The sequence below is a fragment of the Hemibagrus wyckioides genome, linkage group LG21, assembly GCF_019097595.1.
Source record: "Hemibagrus wyckioides isolate EC202008001 linkage group LG21, SWU_Hwy_1.0, whole genome shotgun sequence".
In the NCBI taxonomy this organism is placed as follows: Eukaryota; Metazoa; Chordata; class Actinopteri; order Siluriformes; family Bagridae; genus Hemibagrus; species Hemibagrus wyckioides.
The window spans coordinates 7846200-7865265 of record NC_080730.1 but is presented as its reverse complement, the minus strand read 5'-3'; the positions used below and the strand labels follow the sequence as shown (position 1 = coordinate 7865265).

At 39.5% G+C, this 19066-nt stretch overlaps 1 protein-coding gene across 12 annotated transcripts in view; it reads right to left on the bottom strand.

Moving 5' to 3' along the window:
* grip2b (glutamate receptor interacting protein 2b) overlaps nt 1-19066 on the bottom strand; it is a 194445-nt gene that overhangs the window by 21363 nt on the left and 154016 nt on the right. For 8 of the 12 annotated variants that reach the window (XM_058373057.1, XM_058373059.1, XM_058373051.1 and 5 more), the window contains exons 10-14: nt 14484-14624; nt 13347-13502; nt 12482-12671; nt 2141-2286; nt 1653-1733 (exon numbers count right to left, since the gene is read on the bottom strand). In XM_058373057.1, coding sequence (XP_058229040.1) covers nt 1653-1733; nt 2141-2286; nt 12482-12671; nt 13347-13502; nt 14484-14624 — 714 coding nt within the window. The remainder of the gene's footprint in view (nt 1-1652; nt 1734-2140; nt 2287-12481; nt 12672-13346; nt 13503-14483; nt 14625-19066) is intronic. The other 4 variants (XM_058373052.1, XM_058373055.1, XM_058373056.1 and 1 more) reach the window with 3 other exon arrangements.

The window sequence follows — 19066 nt, the reverse complement described above, 5'->3', positions numbered from 1 at the left end:
GGACACTTAACTTGGCAAACCATGTCTACATGGAGCTGTCTTTGTGCACATGTGCATTGTCATGCTGGAGCAGGTTTGGGTCTCGTGGTTCCATCCATCCATCCATTGTCTATACCCGCTTTATTCCTAATTAGGGTCACGGGGATCTGCTGGAGCCTATCCCAGCGCACATAGGGCGAAAGGCAAGGGTACACCCTGGACAGGTCACCAGTCCATCGCAGGGCCACATATAGATGAACAACCACACACTCACTCCTATGGGCAATTTAGAATTACCAATCAATCTAATGTACATGTTTTTGGACTGTGGGAGGAAACCGGAGTACCCGGAGTAAACCCACGCAGGCACTGGGAGAACATGCAAACTCCACACAGAAAGGCCCCTGCCTGTTCGAACCATCTCGTGGTTCCAGTGAAGGTAAACTGTGCTGCTACAGGGTATGAAGGCATTCTATACTATTGTGTGCTTCCAAATTTGTGTCAGCAGTTTAGAGAAGAACCATATATAAGTGGAATGGTAAGGTATCCACATAATTTCAGCCATATACACTATAGGTTTAGTGTAAATTTTGCTTGCTAAGATGTTATGCTAAGACCCCCCCTGCTGACATGTCATGGACCACTGTCAGGAAATGTTAGATGAACAATGGAACCTCAGCAAAAAGTGAAGGCTGGATCACATTTAGGTGTGTGAGGAATGAAAAGGGATAACTGATCAAAGCTGACAGATGTGGATTTGAGAAGAGTTCTGCTTCAAGATGGACAGGATTTGCTGATGCTGCCACATAGTTTGGATCAGCTTTAACGAGAATATAAAAGAGCCAAAGTTCTCAGCGGATGACATTTAACTGGAATATTGGTGTGCCTGGGATATGGCTTTGCATAAAATGTGCCAGAAAAGAAGCTTTTAGAAGAAGCTAGACAGAAGGAACTGAGAAGCAAGGTTGCCAATGGGGGATTAATCAAATGGAGGAGAGATGGCAGAATCAAGTTAACAAGTTAGGATACAGAGGAAGATGTGAATTAAATGATCCACTAACCCCACAGAGAACACAGCACTGTGAAACTCTCAAACCTGACTGGTCAGAAAATGTTCATTCATTTTCTATAAACTCTTGGCTTTGACGTTGTCTCAGCTCCAAGTAAATTAGAGGTTGGTGAGGGAGATGAGAAAAATTAAAACGAGTGAGGGGAAGACAGTATATAGCTGCTATAATGTAGGCAATGACAATAACAGAAATCAAACACAAGGTTTGGAGAGTTTCATAATAAAAAAAATCATTACAAACACACACCAACATGGTTTAATACCTAAAAAAGTCCTTACAAACCTTCCTTATAAACACTAACAGGGTTAGTTAGTGGTTCCCATGTAAGATTTTGCATCACATCTTTCACACGTCTTTAAAATGTAAAATACAGAAAGGTTTGTAAACGAAATACAGTATAAAGAAAAGGAGATGATTATGTAGCTCAGCGACACAATTCGAAGCAAGCACATTAATATTTAAGAGTGTATTTACTGAAAAGATTTTGTGTAAGAGTAGCTACGTAGCTCTAGTGCAAATACTAATGCTGCTTGGTAAAAACTTTTCTTTTACAGAATTATTTCTTTCAAATGAAGCCAGGAGATGAATGAAGTTGGCTCTTACCACTGATTATGATCCCGAGCTCGACTCCTCTCTTCTTTGGCAGCTTGACATGAAAGGTGCCGCTACTGGGCACCACCGACTCTATTAAATAGCAAAAAATATTTGCTGGTGACTGGAATCCCATATAAAAAAATTAATACACACAAACAGTACAGTACACTTTATGGTCAAACCTATGTGGACCTTAATCTGTCTGAAAGGTAGAAGCACAGAATTGTCTAGAAGAACTTCTGCACATAGCCCTGACCTCAACCCCACTGAACAGCTTTGAGATGAACAAACTGCACCCTAGACCTCCTCCTGACATGAATGCATGGCCTCACTAAAGCTCTTGTTGCTAAATGATCAAAAAATCCCACAGCCATGCTCCTAAATCTACTGGATATAATAGCGCACACACATATGGGTGTGATGGTCCACATACTTTTGGCCATATAGTTTATACAAATAATTTGCATTATTGTATAATCTATCAGCTTTATGCAAACCTGCTACATCAAACTCAATCTCCAGGGTGACCTTATTAGTCAGAGCAGCATCTCGGAGCAGCTGATTTGCCTCCTCCATCGTTCCATCCTCTGTGGGAATACCATTGATTGACAAGAGACGGTCGCCAACCTGGAGCAGCCCACACCTGCCAATCAAGCCGGCATCATTAAAACTACGGCAACCATATATTTATAGTCACCAGAATAAAGAAAATATCTAATCTAACATCTAGGCAGATTCCAGCGAGAATTGAACTCTTACATCTAATGCAACCTTTGTATAGCTTTTGGTTATTTTTTTTTTTCACACAGACAGACACAACCTTTCACAACCTTTGATATGAACATATGATGAAATAATTTGCAGAACAGAAAAAAAAAAGTGCCACTTGAGGACTTGATTGATGTGTGGCGGTAAAAATGTGAGCTCTTTCGCAGAATAATAATGAGCTGCGCTAATCAAACATAGCAGTGTTTTGCTGTGATCTAAATTTAAATGAGAATCTGCCGTCGAACTGTAATGAAATGGAAACGAGTGAGTTTTGCTCTGATTTCTGATCAGGTTCCGAACATTAAGAAAAAATATAAATAAATAAATAAATCTTACATAGCCACTACATCTGGGATTGCACACAAGTAATAAATGGATGATTTTACCCACTGCTATGAGGACGTACTGCCATCATCTCTCATGCTCCATTTTCAAGCCTGACTCATGTGTTATGCGTACACCATCATTAATCTCCATCAGAGACTCCATTAAATGACTCATCATATCATCTACATGTTGTTGCCAAAAAAAGACCCTAAAACAGATCACCAATCTGACTGCCCTAGCAGAAAGACTTTGCTGAATAGTTATATGTAAATGACTACACCTACATGTTTATATCGTTCTGCCTAAAACTAGCATCAGTTAGCTACAAAACAGCAAAATCAGAAGTAGTCATCAAAGATAATGGCTGCATCGTGGTAGTGTAGTGGGCAGCATTGCTGCACAGCATCAAGGATTCAATCCTGAGCTTTCACATTCCCATCTTGAGCACAGTGTTCCCAGGGTAGACTCCGGACACACCCTGATTAGCTCCCGGATTGTTAAGCTAGGGAGGCTAATGTTCCCAGGACTTCACCTGGGTTCAACAAACCAAATTCAAACAGGTTCAGAAAAGGTTCTATACCAATTTTTCTTTCGGCCACTTCCCTCCCATCAGCTCAGACTTTCAAGAACTTTTAAGAACTTTCAGCTACCAGTTTACAAGGGTGAAGCTGTAGTGCAGTTAAACACACTTGCTAGAAAGCACAAAGTGTCTTATTCTGTATATATAAGCACTGATTGATGAGGGTACAAGGCTACTAATTCAAAATACTGTTTGGAAATTTTCACTCCACAGACAGATCACATGAAGTACCTAATAAGGAGATCTACCAGAGAAGGACTGACCAAAGGCCAAACAGTGTAAAATGAGTTATAGGCTGTGGAGTAACAGGGCCACGTACACACAGTTCATCAGGCTGCATCTGACTCTTATGGAGTATGTGAAGGTACAAGCACTGACAAAACCCAGCACAGAACTGTATACGCTCCTCGTCAGACCTGCATTTAATTAGCCCACTTCTGTTTCTGCTTACCCTTTTCCATCTGTACTGTAACAACAGTTCTCTGTAGGTTCGTCTGCAGGTTCAGATCTCACAAGTCTTTAGAGAACTCAGGAAAAACACAAGGTTTAAACTATAGTTATTTTTCCCTACATTCGTGAGATGGCACGGGAAAACCTGCCAGATGTTGGTACAACTGAAATTCTGGAAAATTACTAAAATAACTAAATAAGTAAATAAATAAATAAATAAATAAATAAAATTTCTGCCTGTTATTAGGGTTTCCATGTTCATCTGGAATTTCATTCTCAGGTCAAAGTCCACTGTGAAGGTTATGAGGTCAGACACAAGGGCTTTAAGAATTTGTAGTCTTTCATAATTAAGCCTACTAGGGGCAATATTTTCCAAAAAAGAAAAAGTAGAAAAGAAAAATTAAATTAAATTAAATTAAATTAAATTAAATTAAATTAAATTAAATTAAATTAAATTAAATTAAATTAAATTAAATTAAATTAATAAATAAAAAAACCCAAGGCATTTTTTTTCATACAAATGTTTATACACTATATTGCCAAAAGTATTCGCTCACCCATCCAAATAATCAGAATCAGGTGTTCCAATCACTTCCATGGACACAGGTGTATAAAATCAAGCACCTAGGCATGCAGACTGTTTTTACAAACATTTGTGAAAGAATGGGTCGCTCTCAGGAGCTCAGTGAATTCCAGCGTGGAACTGTGATAGGATGCCACCTGTGCAACAAATCCAGTCGTGAAATTTCCTCGCTCCTAAATATTCCACAGTCAACTGTCAGCTGTATTATAAGAACGTGGAAGTGTTTGGGAACGACAGCAACTCAGCCACGAAGTGGTAGGCCACGTAAACTGACGGAGCGGGGTCAGCGGATGCTGAGGCGCATAGTGCAAAGAGGTCGCCAACTTTCTGCAGAGTCAATCGCTACAGACCTCCAAACTTCATGTGGCCTTCAGATTAGCTCAAGAACAGTGCGCAGAGAGCTTCATGGAATGGGTTTCCATGGCCGAGCAGCTGCATCCAAGCCATACATCACCAAGTGCAATGCAAAGCGTCGGATGCAGTGGTGTAAAGCACGCCGCCACTGGACTCTACAGCAGTGGAGACGCGTTCTCTGGAGTGATGAATCGCGCTTCTCCATCTGGCAATCTGATGGACGAGTCTGGGTTTGGCGGTTGCCAGGAGAACGGTACTTGTCTGACTGCATTGTGCCAAGTGTAAAGTTTGGTGGAGGGGGGATTATGGTGTGTGGTTGTTTTTCAGGAGCTGGGCTTGGCCCCTTAGTTCCAGTGAAAGGAACTCTGAATGCTTCAGCATACCAAGACATTTTGGACAATTCCATGCTCCCAACTTTGTGGGAACAGTTTGGAGCTGGCCCCTTCCTCTTCCAACATGACTGTGCACCAGTGACCAAAGCAAGGTCCATAAAGACATAGATGACAGAGTCTGGTGTGGATGAACTTGACTGGCCTGCACAGAGTCCTGACCTCAACCCGATAGAACACCTTTGGGATGAATTAGAGCGGAGACTGAGAGCCAGACCTTCTCGTCCAACATCAGTGTGTGACCTCACAAATGCGCTTCTGGAAGAATGGTCAAAAATTCCCATAAACACACTCCTAAACCTTGTGGACAGCCTTCCCAGAAGAGTTGAAGCTGTTATAGCTGTAAAGGGTGGACCGACGTCATATTGAACCCTATGGATTAGGAATGGGATGTCACTTAAGTTCATATGCGAGTCAAGGCAGGTGAGCGAATACTTTTGGCAATATAGTGTATCTTCAAAGTAAACGGTGATATCAAACCCATTTCTGCTCTCTGAGATGCTGCAAGTGCTTTTTTATAAGCATCTATAAATTGAATATGTTACATTCAACCACTAAAATTCTGTGTTTAACCAGGTTATCCCACAGAGGTAAAAACATCTCACACTGGAAATCAACAGTGTCCTGACTAACTTTATATCAGACTTACGGCAATAAAATGATTCAATTATTTATTCTAATTGAAAATGTCTCATAAGTCAATAAGTTTTATGTCCTCATGAATTCTGGATAGCCATAATAATGGGAGCTTTAGCCTAATCAATTCAGTAATGACAGCATCATAATTCTTCTGCATCATCATATTATATCATCATCAAATCACAGAAGAGGGCTTGCACACTGTACAGACAAGCGTGGAATTCAAAGAATTGAAATTGTTGTTTAATGACCTCAAAAAAAGAAAAAAGAAAAAATAGCCGTCGAGTGTAGAGACGATGCTGAGGCTCGTGTTTAAATGGTGCAAGTGACTCTGGTGAATGCGTATGATGCTGATAACTAAACTGAAACTTATTTCTTGTTGTAACTTTAGTCCTTAAAATTTGGCAGTCATATTGTTTTTCCATAAGCAAATTCGTTTATGAACACTGAAGCAATTAATTAATTAATTAATTAATTAATTAATTAAAACATTTAATATAATAATGAATGGCTTTTGTATGTTGATATAATGTCATTGTACTACACTAAATTAAGTTATATTATGTTGTATATGTACACATTTATATTTAACCTAAACATAAACCATACCAATTTTTTAGTTGAACATGCAGTTATGTAAAAAGTCTGCCCTTTGTTTTCCAGAATAATTTTTTTCCAGGGAATTGAAAGGTAGGTCAGCCAGCTTATAGCGGAAAGGGAATGAAATGTATGTATTTTTACCCTATTTCACTTGTTGGGTTTAATCAGACGTAAACACATTTGCTAAGGGACATCTAAGGAGCTTGGATCAGTCTGGAAAAGAAGTAGACTTCTGCCTCAGAGACCCTAAATTTGTAATTGCTTTGTAATCAGGCTAATATAGGTCTTTTGGGTGCAATGATTTGACTATGCATGTTCGAGTACTTCTCCCTTTCAGCAATAACTGGGTTGTCCTAAACTTGTGCAAAGCTTATGTAAGCTTTACGATTATCAGTTGCAAAGTCTTTTCCACATATGTACTGCAGCTTTCATTAAACTACGAGTCAGAGCAGAGCAACCTAGCAGATAAAAGCTAGTTTCTGAGTATGTACTGTACTATTAATGGTATAATTAGTCCAATTAGTCCAATAGGGATGCACAATACCCATATTCCATGCTCTCACTGGGGGGTGGGTGGCAATTATGTAACTAAGCCATTTATAGGGTAAATAAATATAAAATATACATTTTAATAATATCACTGTATACAATGTTCAACATTAAAATCACTGTCCATTATTATATTATAAGTGACCGAGCCACCTTCTTCTATTGCCCCATAGTCCAGTTCTGATACTCACATGCCCAGTGTAGGACAGGGGTCAACATTAACTTTGTGCTTCAGTAGGATCGCACTGGACGGGTTAGCTTTTGGCCATGTGCATCAATAAGCTTTGGGAGCCATGACCCTGTCGCTGCTTGACCGGTTGTCCTTCCTTGGACCACTGCTGGTAAGTACTAACTACTGCATGCCAGGAACACCACACAAGACCTGCTGTTTCTGAGAAGCTCCGACCCAGTCGTCTCAATGTCACTCAGATCCTTACACTTTTCCTGCTTCTAACACATCAACTTTAACTTCATCTGAATGTTCACTTGCTGCCTAACATATCCCAAACCTTGACAGATGCCACCGTAACATGATAATCAACATTATTCACTTCAAGTCAATAGTTTTTGATTATTATGGCTGATCAGTGTGTAGAAAACGGTATAAATAATCAGCTGTACTGCAACCATCCATGAATAAGAACTGGAAACTTCTAAATATTTCAGGGGGGTTCAAGTCCAATCTAATGTGAAAAGAATCACAATGTGAAACATTTATTCAAGTAATTCTGGTGTAAATTAAGCTTAAAAAAGCGAGCGAATTAGCAGCAGCAAAGCTGTCCAGCTTATGCGGCATGATTACCCAGGATGGTGTTAGATTTATTTATTTATTTACTTATATTCATTAATACCCTGAAACATGACAAAATTGCTTTCTGTGCTAACCAACTCGGTCATTATAGTTTAAAAAGTTTTAAATATGTCAAATGCTTGTTATTTTCTTTAAAAAGTTTTATTTTCTTAGAGGACTTATCTTAGAAGAACTTTTAGAGACCCTGAATAAGAATCAGCAAATTAAAATAGATAGGAAACTGAAGAAAAAAAAAAATCTGACCTAAAAATCGATAACCGACACTGAAATGGATTAGTGTCCTTATTGGAATTCCTCGATCCGCCAGTTCAAATCATCGAAGAAATGCAGTCAGCATCTATTTGGAAAAGGAAAGTGAATAAATTCCTAATTATAAGATGACTGAATACTGACGAGTCAACGCCACAGCGTGACATTTTCTCAGAAATGCCTCATGACATTTCACATCACTGACAATAATCAGGGAGGAAATACAAACTGAATGAGAACCATTCATAGTCAATTGCCCTGGGATTCAAAACATTGGCCTGCTGTCAGTCTGAAGAGCTGATGAGAAGTGGTGCACCACGCTGCGTAAACATGTCTAAACACAAACTCTAGTCTCCTGAACATTTTCAAAGTTCAAGCGCCAACTTCAAATCGCCCCTGATAAGAGGTGAAATTCTGCTTCGTCTTCATCCCTCCTGAGCTTTGACCCAGATTCTGATTTAAAATCAACTCACAGCCAGCCTGATATGTGCCAACGTCTTTCCCTATGAACTACACAGACTGCTGTCATCATCGTCGAGCCCTCATGCTGAATAATTTTCATTTCATTTCACAGAATATAAATGGGCATGAATCATCCTTCAGGATGTGAAGGGTCAACAAGAAGATGAGATGAGATGAGACCAGACCACTGCAGAGCCGGAGATGAATTGATAATAGAACATAGCCTACACTGTGCTGGTCTCTTTTGAGCAGTAGGTGGATATTGAACCAGCCTTGTGTGAGATACTCTCACTGTCCACTTTTTTAGTAAATTATATATATTTCTTCCAAAGCAGCTATGTGTGAGTGCGCAAAGTCAGGAAGATCAAGGTTAAGAGCTTCAGTTATGTTCACCTCAAATGGGAGAAATGGAAAAACGAGAGAAATGGATAAAATTATTTTAATAACATGACTGGGGAGTGGTTGTTGTTGCCAGATTGGCTGGTTTGAGCTTGAGTTCTTTACCCACAACAGCCTTTAGTCTTTACCAAAACATAAAGTCGCTGGAGTTGACAACCAAGGTTACACAATTAACCGCATGGTACAACTGTGATTAGCAGAAAAGCATCTCAGTACCCACAACAAATTGAACCGTGAAGCAGATCTGCAACCACAAGAGAAAATGACATCCAGTTCCACTCCTGTCATCCAACATGGTAGTTTCTACATGATTATACGCATTGCGCTTCTTCCACATGATTGGCTGATTGTATAATTACATGGGTGAGCATGAGTTTGGGTGTTCCTAATAAATAGGTCAGCGAGTCTCGTCTCATAACTGGGTATGTGTGTATGAGTGTTTTTGTATGAGTGCCATGCCTAGGAGAAAGATAAGAGAGAGAGTGAGTCAGAGAGGTTACATGTGTGTGTGTGTGTGTGTGTGTGTGGTGTGTGTGTGTGTGTGTGGTCTTAAATCTGGAGGAGGATTATTATTATCAGAGTCTTCTTTTGAAGATAAACCAATATCCTTGTATCCTCTCTGTGGTCTGATCAAAGGCAGGAAAATGGACTAACATAAGAAAGCTAAAATCGACTTGTAGGAGAATTACTCCTCTAAATGTCTCTTTAAACATCATAAAGACAAAGAGCAGATACGCTGTTGCTTTATAATATCAGTTGTTTTTCCATCTTAGAGCATGAAATAAATTCATTTAAGTCATCCTTTTGTTTGACTTGCAATCACGTAGGATCAAGACAAGCTCTATGACACGAGCAATTAATCCTCTTAAATAGAGATGTCACACTCATATTCTTAACACTATTCATTGAGAATACTCTTAATTGCTTTTCTACCACAGTCATATGCACTGACTGGTTAATGTTGTATGACTCCTACAGTAGTTCCAGCAAATTACAGACTGCAGGTTGGCACTCAAGTCTCCATCATTGAACAGCTGATTCCTGGTTACAAAAATTGCACTTTTTGACCAGTTAGAGAAAAGAAATTAATTATAATTGCACTATTCAGTGTCACCCAGATGAGGCTTCTTTTGGAGTCTGGTTCCTCTCAAGGTTTCTTCCAAATACACTATATTGCCAAATGTTTTGGGACACAGTTTGGGGATGACCCCTTCCTGTTCCAACATGACTTCGCACCAGTGCACAAAGCAAGGTCCATAAAGACATGGATGAGTGAGTTTGGTGTGGAGGAACTTGACTGGCCTGCAAAGGGACCTGACCTCAACCTTTGGGATGAATTAGAGCGGAGACTGCGAGCCAGACCTTCTCATCCAACATCAGTGCCTGACCTCACAAAAGCGCTTTTAGTGGAATGGTCAAATATTCTCATAAGCACACTCCTAAACCTTGTGGAAAGCCTTCCCAGAAGAGCTGAAGCTGTTATACCTGCAAAGGGTAGGTCAACTGTTGGGAGCATGAAATTGTCCAAAATGTCTTGATATGCTGAACCATTAAGAGTTCCTTTCACTGGAACTAAGGGGTCGAGCCCAACCCCTGAATTCAATGATTTGGAGGAGTGTCCCAAAACTTTTGCCAGTATAGTGCATCATCTTAAACGGTCACTGGATGCTCATTAGGGATACATTTACATTTAAAAATTACGTCCTGAATTTATATATATTTCTATAAAGCTGCTTTGTGATCTTGTCCATTGTTAAAAGAGATATACAAATAACACTGAATTGAACTTATAATGAATGTATAATGGAAGCTGTACAGAATCCTGGCGTAATATAAAACATAATAACAGTGAGATTAAAAAGCATGTTGCTATTTGACCCAATACTGTTTTTTAACAGTTATAGCAGGAGACTCTGATATCAGAGCTTTGTACTGGTCAGTAGGTTTTCTTCTGATTACATGACAAACAAGTTTTTTTGACTTATTAATTTTAAGAGAGGGGGAAAAAAACAGAGTTAGGAGATGTTATGTGACTGATAACAGAAACTTATTTCCTACATATTATACAGAGGGTCCCAAAAAATGTATACACACTTCACCATGAAAAATATATGCATAAAAGTTTTATTACTAAATTTATATAAACATCAAAGGGTAAGTCAAACTGAATTATGCAATCACATTAGGTGCTGAAAGTGGCGACCATTAGCACTTTTTACTGTATAAACAACATTGACTTGAGTGTCCACAGGGATTGCTCTGCATGATACTTCAATTTCTTCAAGTGCAGCCAGTGTAGGTGGTTTTCTGCAGTACACCATATCCTTTAGTGTTCCCCACAGATATAAGATCGTGGGGTGTTAATTCAAATTTACAATACCACTTCCAAATGATTTTGCGTTGCTCGAAAGTCAAGCGTGCCTCTGCCATTTCCTTTGGCTCTTTTGTGACGGTCACATCATAGCATCAGCGATGGTGATGAATAAAATTCATGGTGTCAGGTAAATTGCTGGAGAGGAATAAACCATTTGTTGTTAAAGGAAAATAATCAACTTCAGGGTCGTTACTCAGCTTCATGTTAGGCCACAACACACCAAAACATTCGCTGGCCATTTTCCTATAACAGCACACACCATTGTTTTTTTTGGCTTGTGCATACACTGATCAAGCCATAATATTAAAACAAGCTGCCTTAAATTGTGTCAGTCCTCCATGTTCCGCCAAATCAGCTCTGATTTTTTGTGTATTGAGCCAACTGAATAACTTTATCAGCAATTTGTACCACAGTTCTGTAGGATCGGACCAGACCGTTTAGCCTTCGCTCTTTTCACACGAGTTTTAAGCGTCCATGACCTTGGGGCAGGTTCACCAGTTGGCATTCTTTGGAAAATATTTGGTAGGTACTAACCACTGCATACAAGGAACACCCCACAAGACCTGCTGTTTTGGAGCTGCTCTGTCGTCTAGGATCACAATTTTTTCTCAAAGTTGCTCAGATCCTTATACTTGCCCATTTTTCCTGCTTTCAGCACATCAACTTCAAGAAATGTTTAATTGCTGCCTAATATTTCCCACCTCTTGACAAGTGTTACTGTAACAAGATGATGCTCACCTGTCAGTGGTTTTAATGTTCTGGCTGATGCAATTCAATTCAATTTATTTGTATAGCGCTTTTAACAATGACATTGTCTTAAAGCAGCTTCACAGAAGGATAGAAATGTAGGAAAAAAAATGATAAAGTTTAAAGTTAAGTTACTATTTATCCCGAATATTTATCTCTAATGAGGAAGCCTGAGGCGACGGTGGCAAGGAAAAACTCCTGGAGATGATATGAGGAAGAAACCTTGAGAGGAACCAGGCTCAGAAGGGAACCTCATCCTCATTTGGATGACACTGGAGAGTAAATAATGTAAATGTTGATAATGTCCTTTCTACAACAGCAACCATCAGCTCTTGAGTAACTAATAAGTCAGCTTTTGAGTCAGCTCTTGAGTAACTAATAAGCTGTGGTCTGAAATGGATTTATATTAAACAATCTCAAACACTACTCTGACAGTAATGGGAATATTACTGAATAACTTCATAACCATCAGTTTCATAGTAATCTGGTAGACTCGCTAAGCTGAACAGTGTCGCTTCCCCTCAGCGCCGAGTTACTGTGTGTGTGAAGGCACTTACTTTTCAGCTGAGCTGTCAGGCTCTATAAATCGGATCACAGGCGGCGTGGAGAGCGTCTCGGTGGCAAAAATCCCCCCCTGTAGCTGAACCCCGAAGCCGCTCAGCGGATCTCCTGTAAGAGTGACCTCGATGGACTCTGTATGAACTATCTGACCTCCAGGACCCACTGAACTTGAAGCTAGAGAGACTGCTAAAAAATAAATAAATAAAAAATAAAAGCAAGAAAATTACGCAGTTAGAAGTATGACTGATTTCTGGGTTGATAACTACTCCAAAAAATAAATGAACTAAATGCAATACAATAAATATAAAATATATCTATAAATAATTAGATAAAATATTACAAGTTAAACATTTTTGTTTCTTGTATTACATTTATTATTCTTTTTTTTTTTAATGTATTTATTTGACTTGGACTGTTGAAGTAACCATTACAGATGAACAAGGTGAGATTATTAACGCTATTTCCACCTGCCAACTAAACATTATAGCAATGTTTTCTATTATAGTTGCACTGAGATTATTTTCTGAAGCAGCAAGCTTTGTATCTAGTCAGAAATCAATGCAGAGGGAAGGGCAAATGTCAAAGCTGCACAAACACGTACAGGATTATAATGTTGTATCAAATGAAAATAAATGAATGATGAATCCGGAAACTCAATATGACTTCTGTTCCGCCGATATGAGGCTGAGATTGGAAAGTTCAACCTGACATGCTCAAGCCCTAGCACACAAACTCATAACTCTTCATTTGCTATCTCATTTAGACACACACACTCTCTCTCTCTCTCTCTCTCTCTCACACACACCCACACACACTTTCTCTCTCACACTCACACACACATACACAGACTAAGACACTTACACGAGCTCTTGTGTTCTTTTTTTCTCTGTCTCCTCTTGAGCATGGAGTTGCGGGGGCTCATGGGATGTGGAGTGCGGGGCAAAGTGCTGGATGATTGACTCGTCATGCCTGATGTAGTGGTGGAGGCGGGGGAGAAATTAGTGCAGACTACAGCTACTGAGAGAAAGAGAGAGAGAGATAATGGCTCGTTTCAGCCTGCGGTAGATCATTGCTGAAATTCATGTCTGTTCCATTCCCTCTCAAAATGCGATGCTTAGAATTTTACCACAGCACCGTTAAATTCTTGAATCTGATTGGTCGGAAGGTTTTACAGCATCAAAAGGTGTATATTAATGCCCTCACTCAAACATTATATTTTTTTCTATAATAACAACAAACACAGGACTTATAATGAAAGCTAACAAACAGAGAAGCTAAACAAAGCAAAAAACGAACATAGAACAGATAGTGCTGTTGATATGGTGAAGCGTTTCTTAGAGTTAGAGTTGGAGTTTGTATTTCTGACAGGAAAGTCTGTTAGTCTTATTTTCAAGAATGTCAAGCTATAAATGTTTATAGCTACTATTGTGTAAGCAACGCATTTGGTTTACATTCTACAAGCATAAATGTAAATATAAAACCTCTAAAATGTTCTAGAAAAAGTGTTCACGATCTTCAGATTATCTTCGCGCGATCAGACCCGGACCATCGTAGCCGTGTCTCAAATGACCTACTACACACTACGCAATCTACTGTCTAGTGTATACATTTTACAAGGGATTTATTGTCTCAAATGGGACAGTAAAGGTTTCTGGAAATATAAGCTGTTTCCCAGTTTGTGGCACATGAGAATACGGTGGAAAGAGTTTTAAAAAATAATGTGGGTTAATTTCTAAAACATTTGTAAGATAAAATTTTATTCACATCCAGCATGGATGCCTGGTAGCTCCGCCCCTCTTTAGCTACGTAACAAACAATGCGAGTGTTAAGTGCATGTCTTTGTTTCAATGAGGACCCAATACTCACACTATTTATACTACAAAATGAGTAACGTGGGATGCACATATGATACATCCCTAATGAATGACCATCAACATGTAATGATGATGGTCACTGTGTGTTTTATTTGCAGTACTTAAATCTTTCGCACTTATTTACATTTGCAGTAGTCCTGAGTGCTGGATGTATTGCTCGAGGTGGACAGCCATGTGGGAGTCTTACAGTGAGCAGGGTGCTGAGAATGGCAGTAGTTGACACACGGGTCCCAGGAATGTGGGTGGTCACTTTTCTGGACCTTCACTACAAACACACACACACACACACACAAATACAGTAAAACATACAGTGCTGTTATTCATCAACGCTTAAAGCACTACTCAGTTATTCTTACAGCCGACTAAAATGCCACATTACTCGTATGTGAATAATGTTCAGATGACATTTTAATATTCACCAGCACGACAAATTCAATGCCACCAAATATTTGATAGCATGTCAGAGACGGCAGTTAGCTGTCTTCTAAATGTCATGCTCAGTAATTCATTCTTGCGTAATGTGTTTTCGAAATTTGACAACAGCGAAATAAATAAATAAAAACAGCGACTAGCTCAGATGACCCATTAAAATGTTGCGCACAACAAAATTGAATATTATCTCACTAATAGGGTTCGCTGCATTTAGAGCACACGCCAGAGTACCTAAAAAGTCAGTCATATTGTTTGGGTTCATTAATATTCCCCCTGGTAATCCCCACAATGCTTAAAATCCTTCGGTCGGCGTCCCGGGGGCCAGCTAAAGCCGTATTTGAATCATAATCTCCGTTCTGAAACGCTGGTGTGGGAAAAAAAAAAGGAATACTCTGGCAAAACAACGAGGAAGCTCATTTGGATCGGGTTAATGGTGTCCTTCCTGCTAGAGGGAGGATGAATAAATTTGTGTGTGTGTGTGGGTGTGTGTGGTCTGTCAAGTATGCTTATGTTCGAGGCTCTGTGCTTTAGCATCTGATCCAACAGTCTTCTAAACAACGTATGTTGCATAAGACAAGCTCGTATGTGCATGACAGCTTATACTACTGTACACTTCAAACCATATGGCTCATAAACAATAATCATTTCCATTAAGAATCCTGGCAACCACAGAGCATTAGCATATAATCACATTGGTGATTATAAAGGGCTTTTCACACCCAGGATCAATTCTGGATTCATCATTGCAGGTTAGCCAGAGAAATTCTTTCCAAGCCTTGGCTTAAAGGCTCAATACACGGCGTTTATTTCCAGCTATAACGTTATACTGATTACCTTGTTTACCTTGACAGAAAATGAGAGCTAACTAACGTTGGTTGAAATGAGAAAGGCTCCCAGGGTTTTAAAATTCCTACACAGAACATGTCAAGGTTACTGGTCTCCGTGTCGTGCAAATTGCCTCCTGCCGTTTTGCTATGGTTAGAAGAATTGCTAAGACCACACAGAGTACAAATTATGAGAAGAAAATGATATTTAAATGAGGATTTGGTATTTTCTAAGAGTAAATGGAAAGTTTAATTACCTTTAGCTTAAGGGACATAAATATAGTGTATAATATAACGTATATGATTGGACCTGCTAGGGACTGCTGCTTTTTTTTTTTTGTTGTATTAAATTGGGTTAACCCTTTTTTCCAGTACACTTCTGGCTCTACCTAGTCATCTAGGTAAGAACAAATAACTTTCCTTAAACAGATCTTCAATATACCAATGAAAATTCTGCTTTTTATAAGCCCTAGTTTAAGTGGAGTGACCTTCTATAATGTGTTGCTATAGAAATAAGAACGTATTAATATAAACCTGTAATAGATTCGTATTACAGCCAGCACTACTGTCCGAGCTGCAGTTATGGAAAATGAATCAACACTTTCTGACCAATCAGAATCAAGAATTCAACAGCACTCTGGTATAGTCCTATTGACTTTAACAAAGAGTGGAACTTGGAATGCTATGCTTTGGCATGCTAAACAGTATGACAGGCATTTGCTGTCACTTTTAGCCTCTCTCTCAGTAAGAGGAAAATATAAGAAGCTTTAAAACATCCCAAGCTTTTGTGTGTGTGCGAGTGTGTGTGTGTGTGCTGGGGTCTGTGCATTAAGTCGTTTACTGACATCTGCAGTCCTCCATCCTAGTAGGAAATTTAAGCGAGACTAATCTGCGCATATCCCTGACGAACTTTCAAGTAAAAAACAGACGACATTAGGAAGCAGGTTGCATTTCCTGTCACTCAGAAACCATATAAATCTTGGAAACCTAATAATTTTCGATCACCGGTCATAAAATCCAAGCTTCACACAGCTTATGCTAAGCTTGTCTGCCTAAAGAAACTTGGTTTTGATGTGAGAGCAGACATCCCTACGTAACTCTTTGGAGCTTATATTCATAAGGAGATTAGCATATTGGCTTTAAAAGGCATGTCAAATTTTTTGACTATGTTGTAGATAAGGAAATTCAAGCTAACCCTCGAATCAGAACCTTTTCAATGAAGCACTCTTAAAGCCACTTAAAGTTAGTGCCTTATTCCAAGTCAAGACACATTTTCACACTTTTCATCCTGAGATAAATTAATGAGAACGTGATTAAATTCTCATGAGGTGAAGGCCGGTATATTAAACTATACTTTTTTTAACCCCCACCAAATCATTTCTGCTGGTAACATCAAAGAAAACTTCCCTCCTGGACTCCGATTCTTCATTAAAGTCTCACTGGGGTCCATGATGCACACTTTCTAATACAAGTTTCCCATTTCTGCACCCCTGAATGCGTCTCATACTTGCTGAGAGCTGACCCACATATTGTCGCTGTGAAGAATCAGCAGCATGAATCACACCCTGGAAGAAGCAGCATCATCACATGCATGAATGCTTACATTTCTGTTAAATAAAAAAAAAAAACAACAACAACTGATGGACTTGGAGGCAGAGGTGCTATAATGTTAACTTTTCCTGTTAATCAATGCAGGACATAAGAAAAAAAAATCACCTGACACAGCTAAATCAAAGACAAGTAAGCATCCATGACGCATGGCTACATCTATGAGGCTCTCAGCCAGATCTGTTGGACATTTGTAGGACGAATGTGTGCAGTATAGATATACGCCTCCCAAGATAAAAAACATTATGAAGAAGTTCAGAGCAGAAGAAAGCACAACCAATACAGGAAACGTATTTTCTCGTTAAAGGAAATTTTCTCGCAAACTTGAAGTCCAGCTCTATAATCAACAGCCAAAATTTCTTTTAATCCAGTATATTTAGGGAAAATTAAAGGTTTATCCGTTTTTTCAAACTTTTGCCTGCACATCGGTTACAAATTCCCAAACACAGAAAATGTTTTGATTTATTTTAACTTTCTTGACTTCTCATTAATTTCACGATCTATTAGCTTGCTTGTGTTGGCTGGTGTCATGTGCTGCATTTCATTCAAAATCACCATTCCTCACCTCCACCAGGAAAAGCCAGAAAAAAGCTTGAAATTCTTGAAAAACTTGGGGCTAGTCTTCTCAACTATGACTTCCATCATAGTTTACAATGTGATGTCAATTCAATATGGTTGTGCACAGCATCAGATGTCTTTGCTTTAAAACAATTATGCTGCATATAGAAGTATTTACTTTACAGCAATCACCACAGAGATGTTTGTTTTTTAAATCTAAAACAATGACTATATGGATCGTTGTTTGAGGAGAAAAATATACATCTGTCACTACACATCACAGTTCCCTTTCGAGAGAACTCAACGCTGCGTTATGACTGGCGCTATGGTAACTCTTCACTGAGGAAGTTGTGTCTGAAGCTCTGTTGTCTCACACGCTAATTTAAAGGCTCAGATAGGACACGTGACGAAGGAAATATACACCATTAAGTCCATATAAGGGCATGTACCTCACATTAATCCAGCTTATTTGTCTTCAGGAAGCGCTCTGTGTATGTGTGTCGATTGTTTGTCCTGTCTGTCTAGACTAGGGAAAATGATGATATTTAAAAGACTAGGAGAAAAAGGAAAAACAAGATATTATGGCAGGCAAGAATTTTAAGAGGTGTGTGCATCTGTGGACCATTTTTATCATGGAGGATATCACTTCAAGACCAGCTACCACCCTCACTGGACCCCTTGCAGTTTGTGTATCATCCTAACCGCTCCATGGACAATGCCATCACCACAACCCTCCATCTGGCCCTTAAGGACCCACCTGGACAATAAGGACACATACGTACGAATGCTGTTCATAGATTTCAGTTCAGCATTCAGTACAATCATCCCTCTGGACCTAATTAAGAAGCTTAGCCTGCTGGGCCTGAACACCTCCTTCTGCAACTGGATCCAGCACTTCCTGACTGGGAGACCTCGGCCAGTCTGGATCATGAACAGCATCTCCAGCACAACCAGACTGAACACCGGAGCACCTCAGGGCTGTGTGCTCAGCCCACTGCTGTTCACTCTGCTGACTCACTTCTGCATAGCAATAGACAGCTTGAACCACATCATCAAGTTCGCCAATGACATGACTGTGGTGGGTCTCATCAGCAAGAACAACGAGTCAGCGTACAGAGAGGAAGTGCAACAACTAACAGCCTGGTGTAAAGCCAACAACCTGTCCCTGAATGTCGACAAGTCTAAAGAGATGGTTGTTAACTTTATGGGAGTACAGAGTGGCCATAATCCACTGTTCATCGACGGATCTGGCAGAGAACTTCACCTGGTCACTCAACACCAGCTC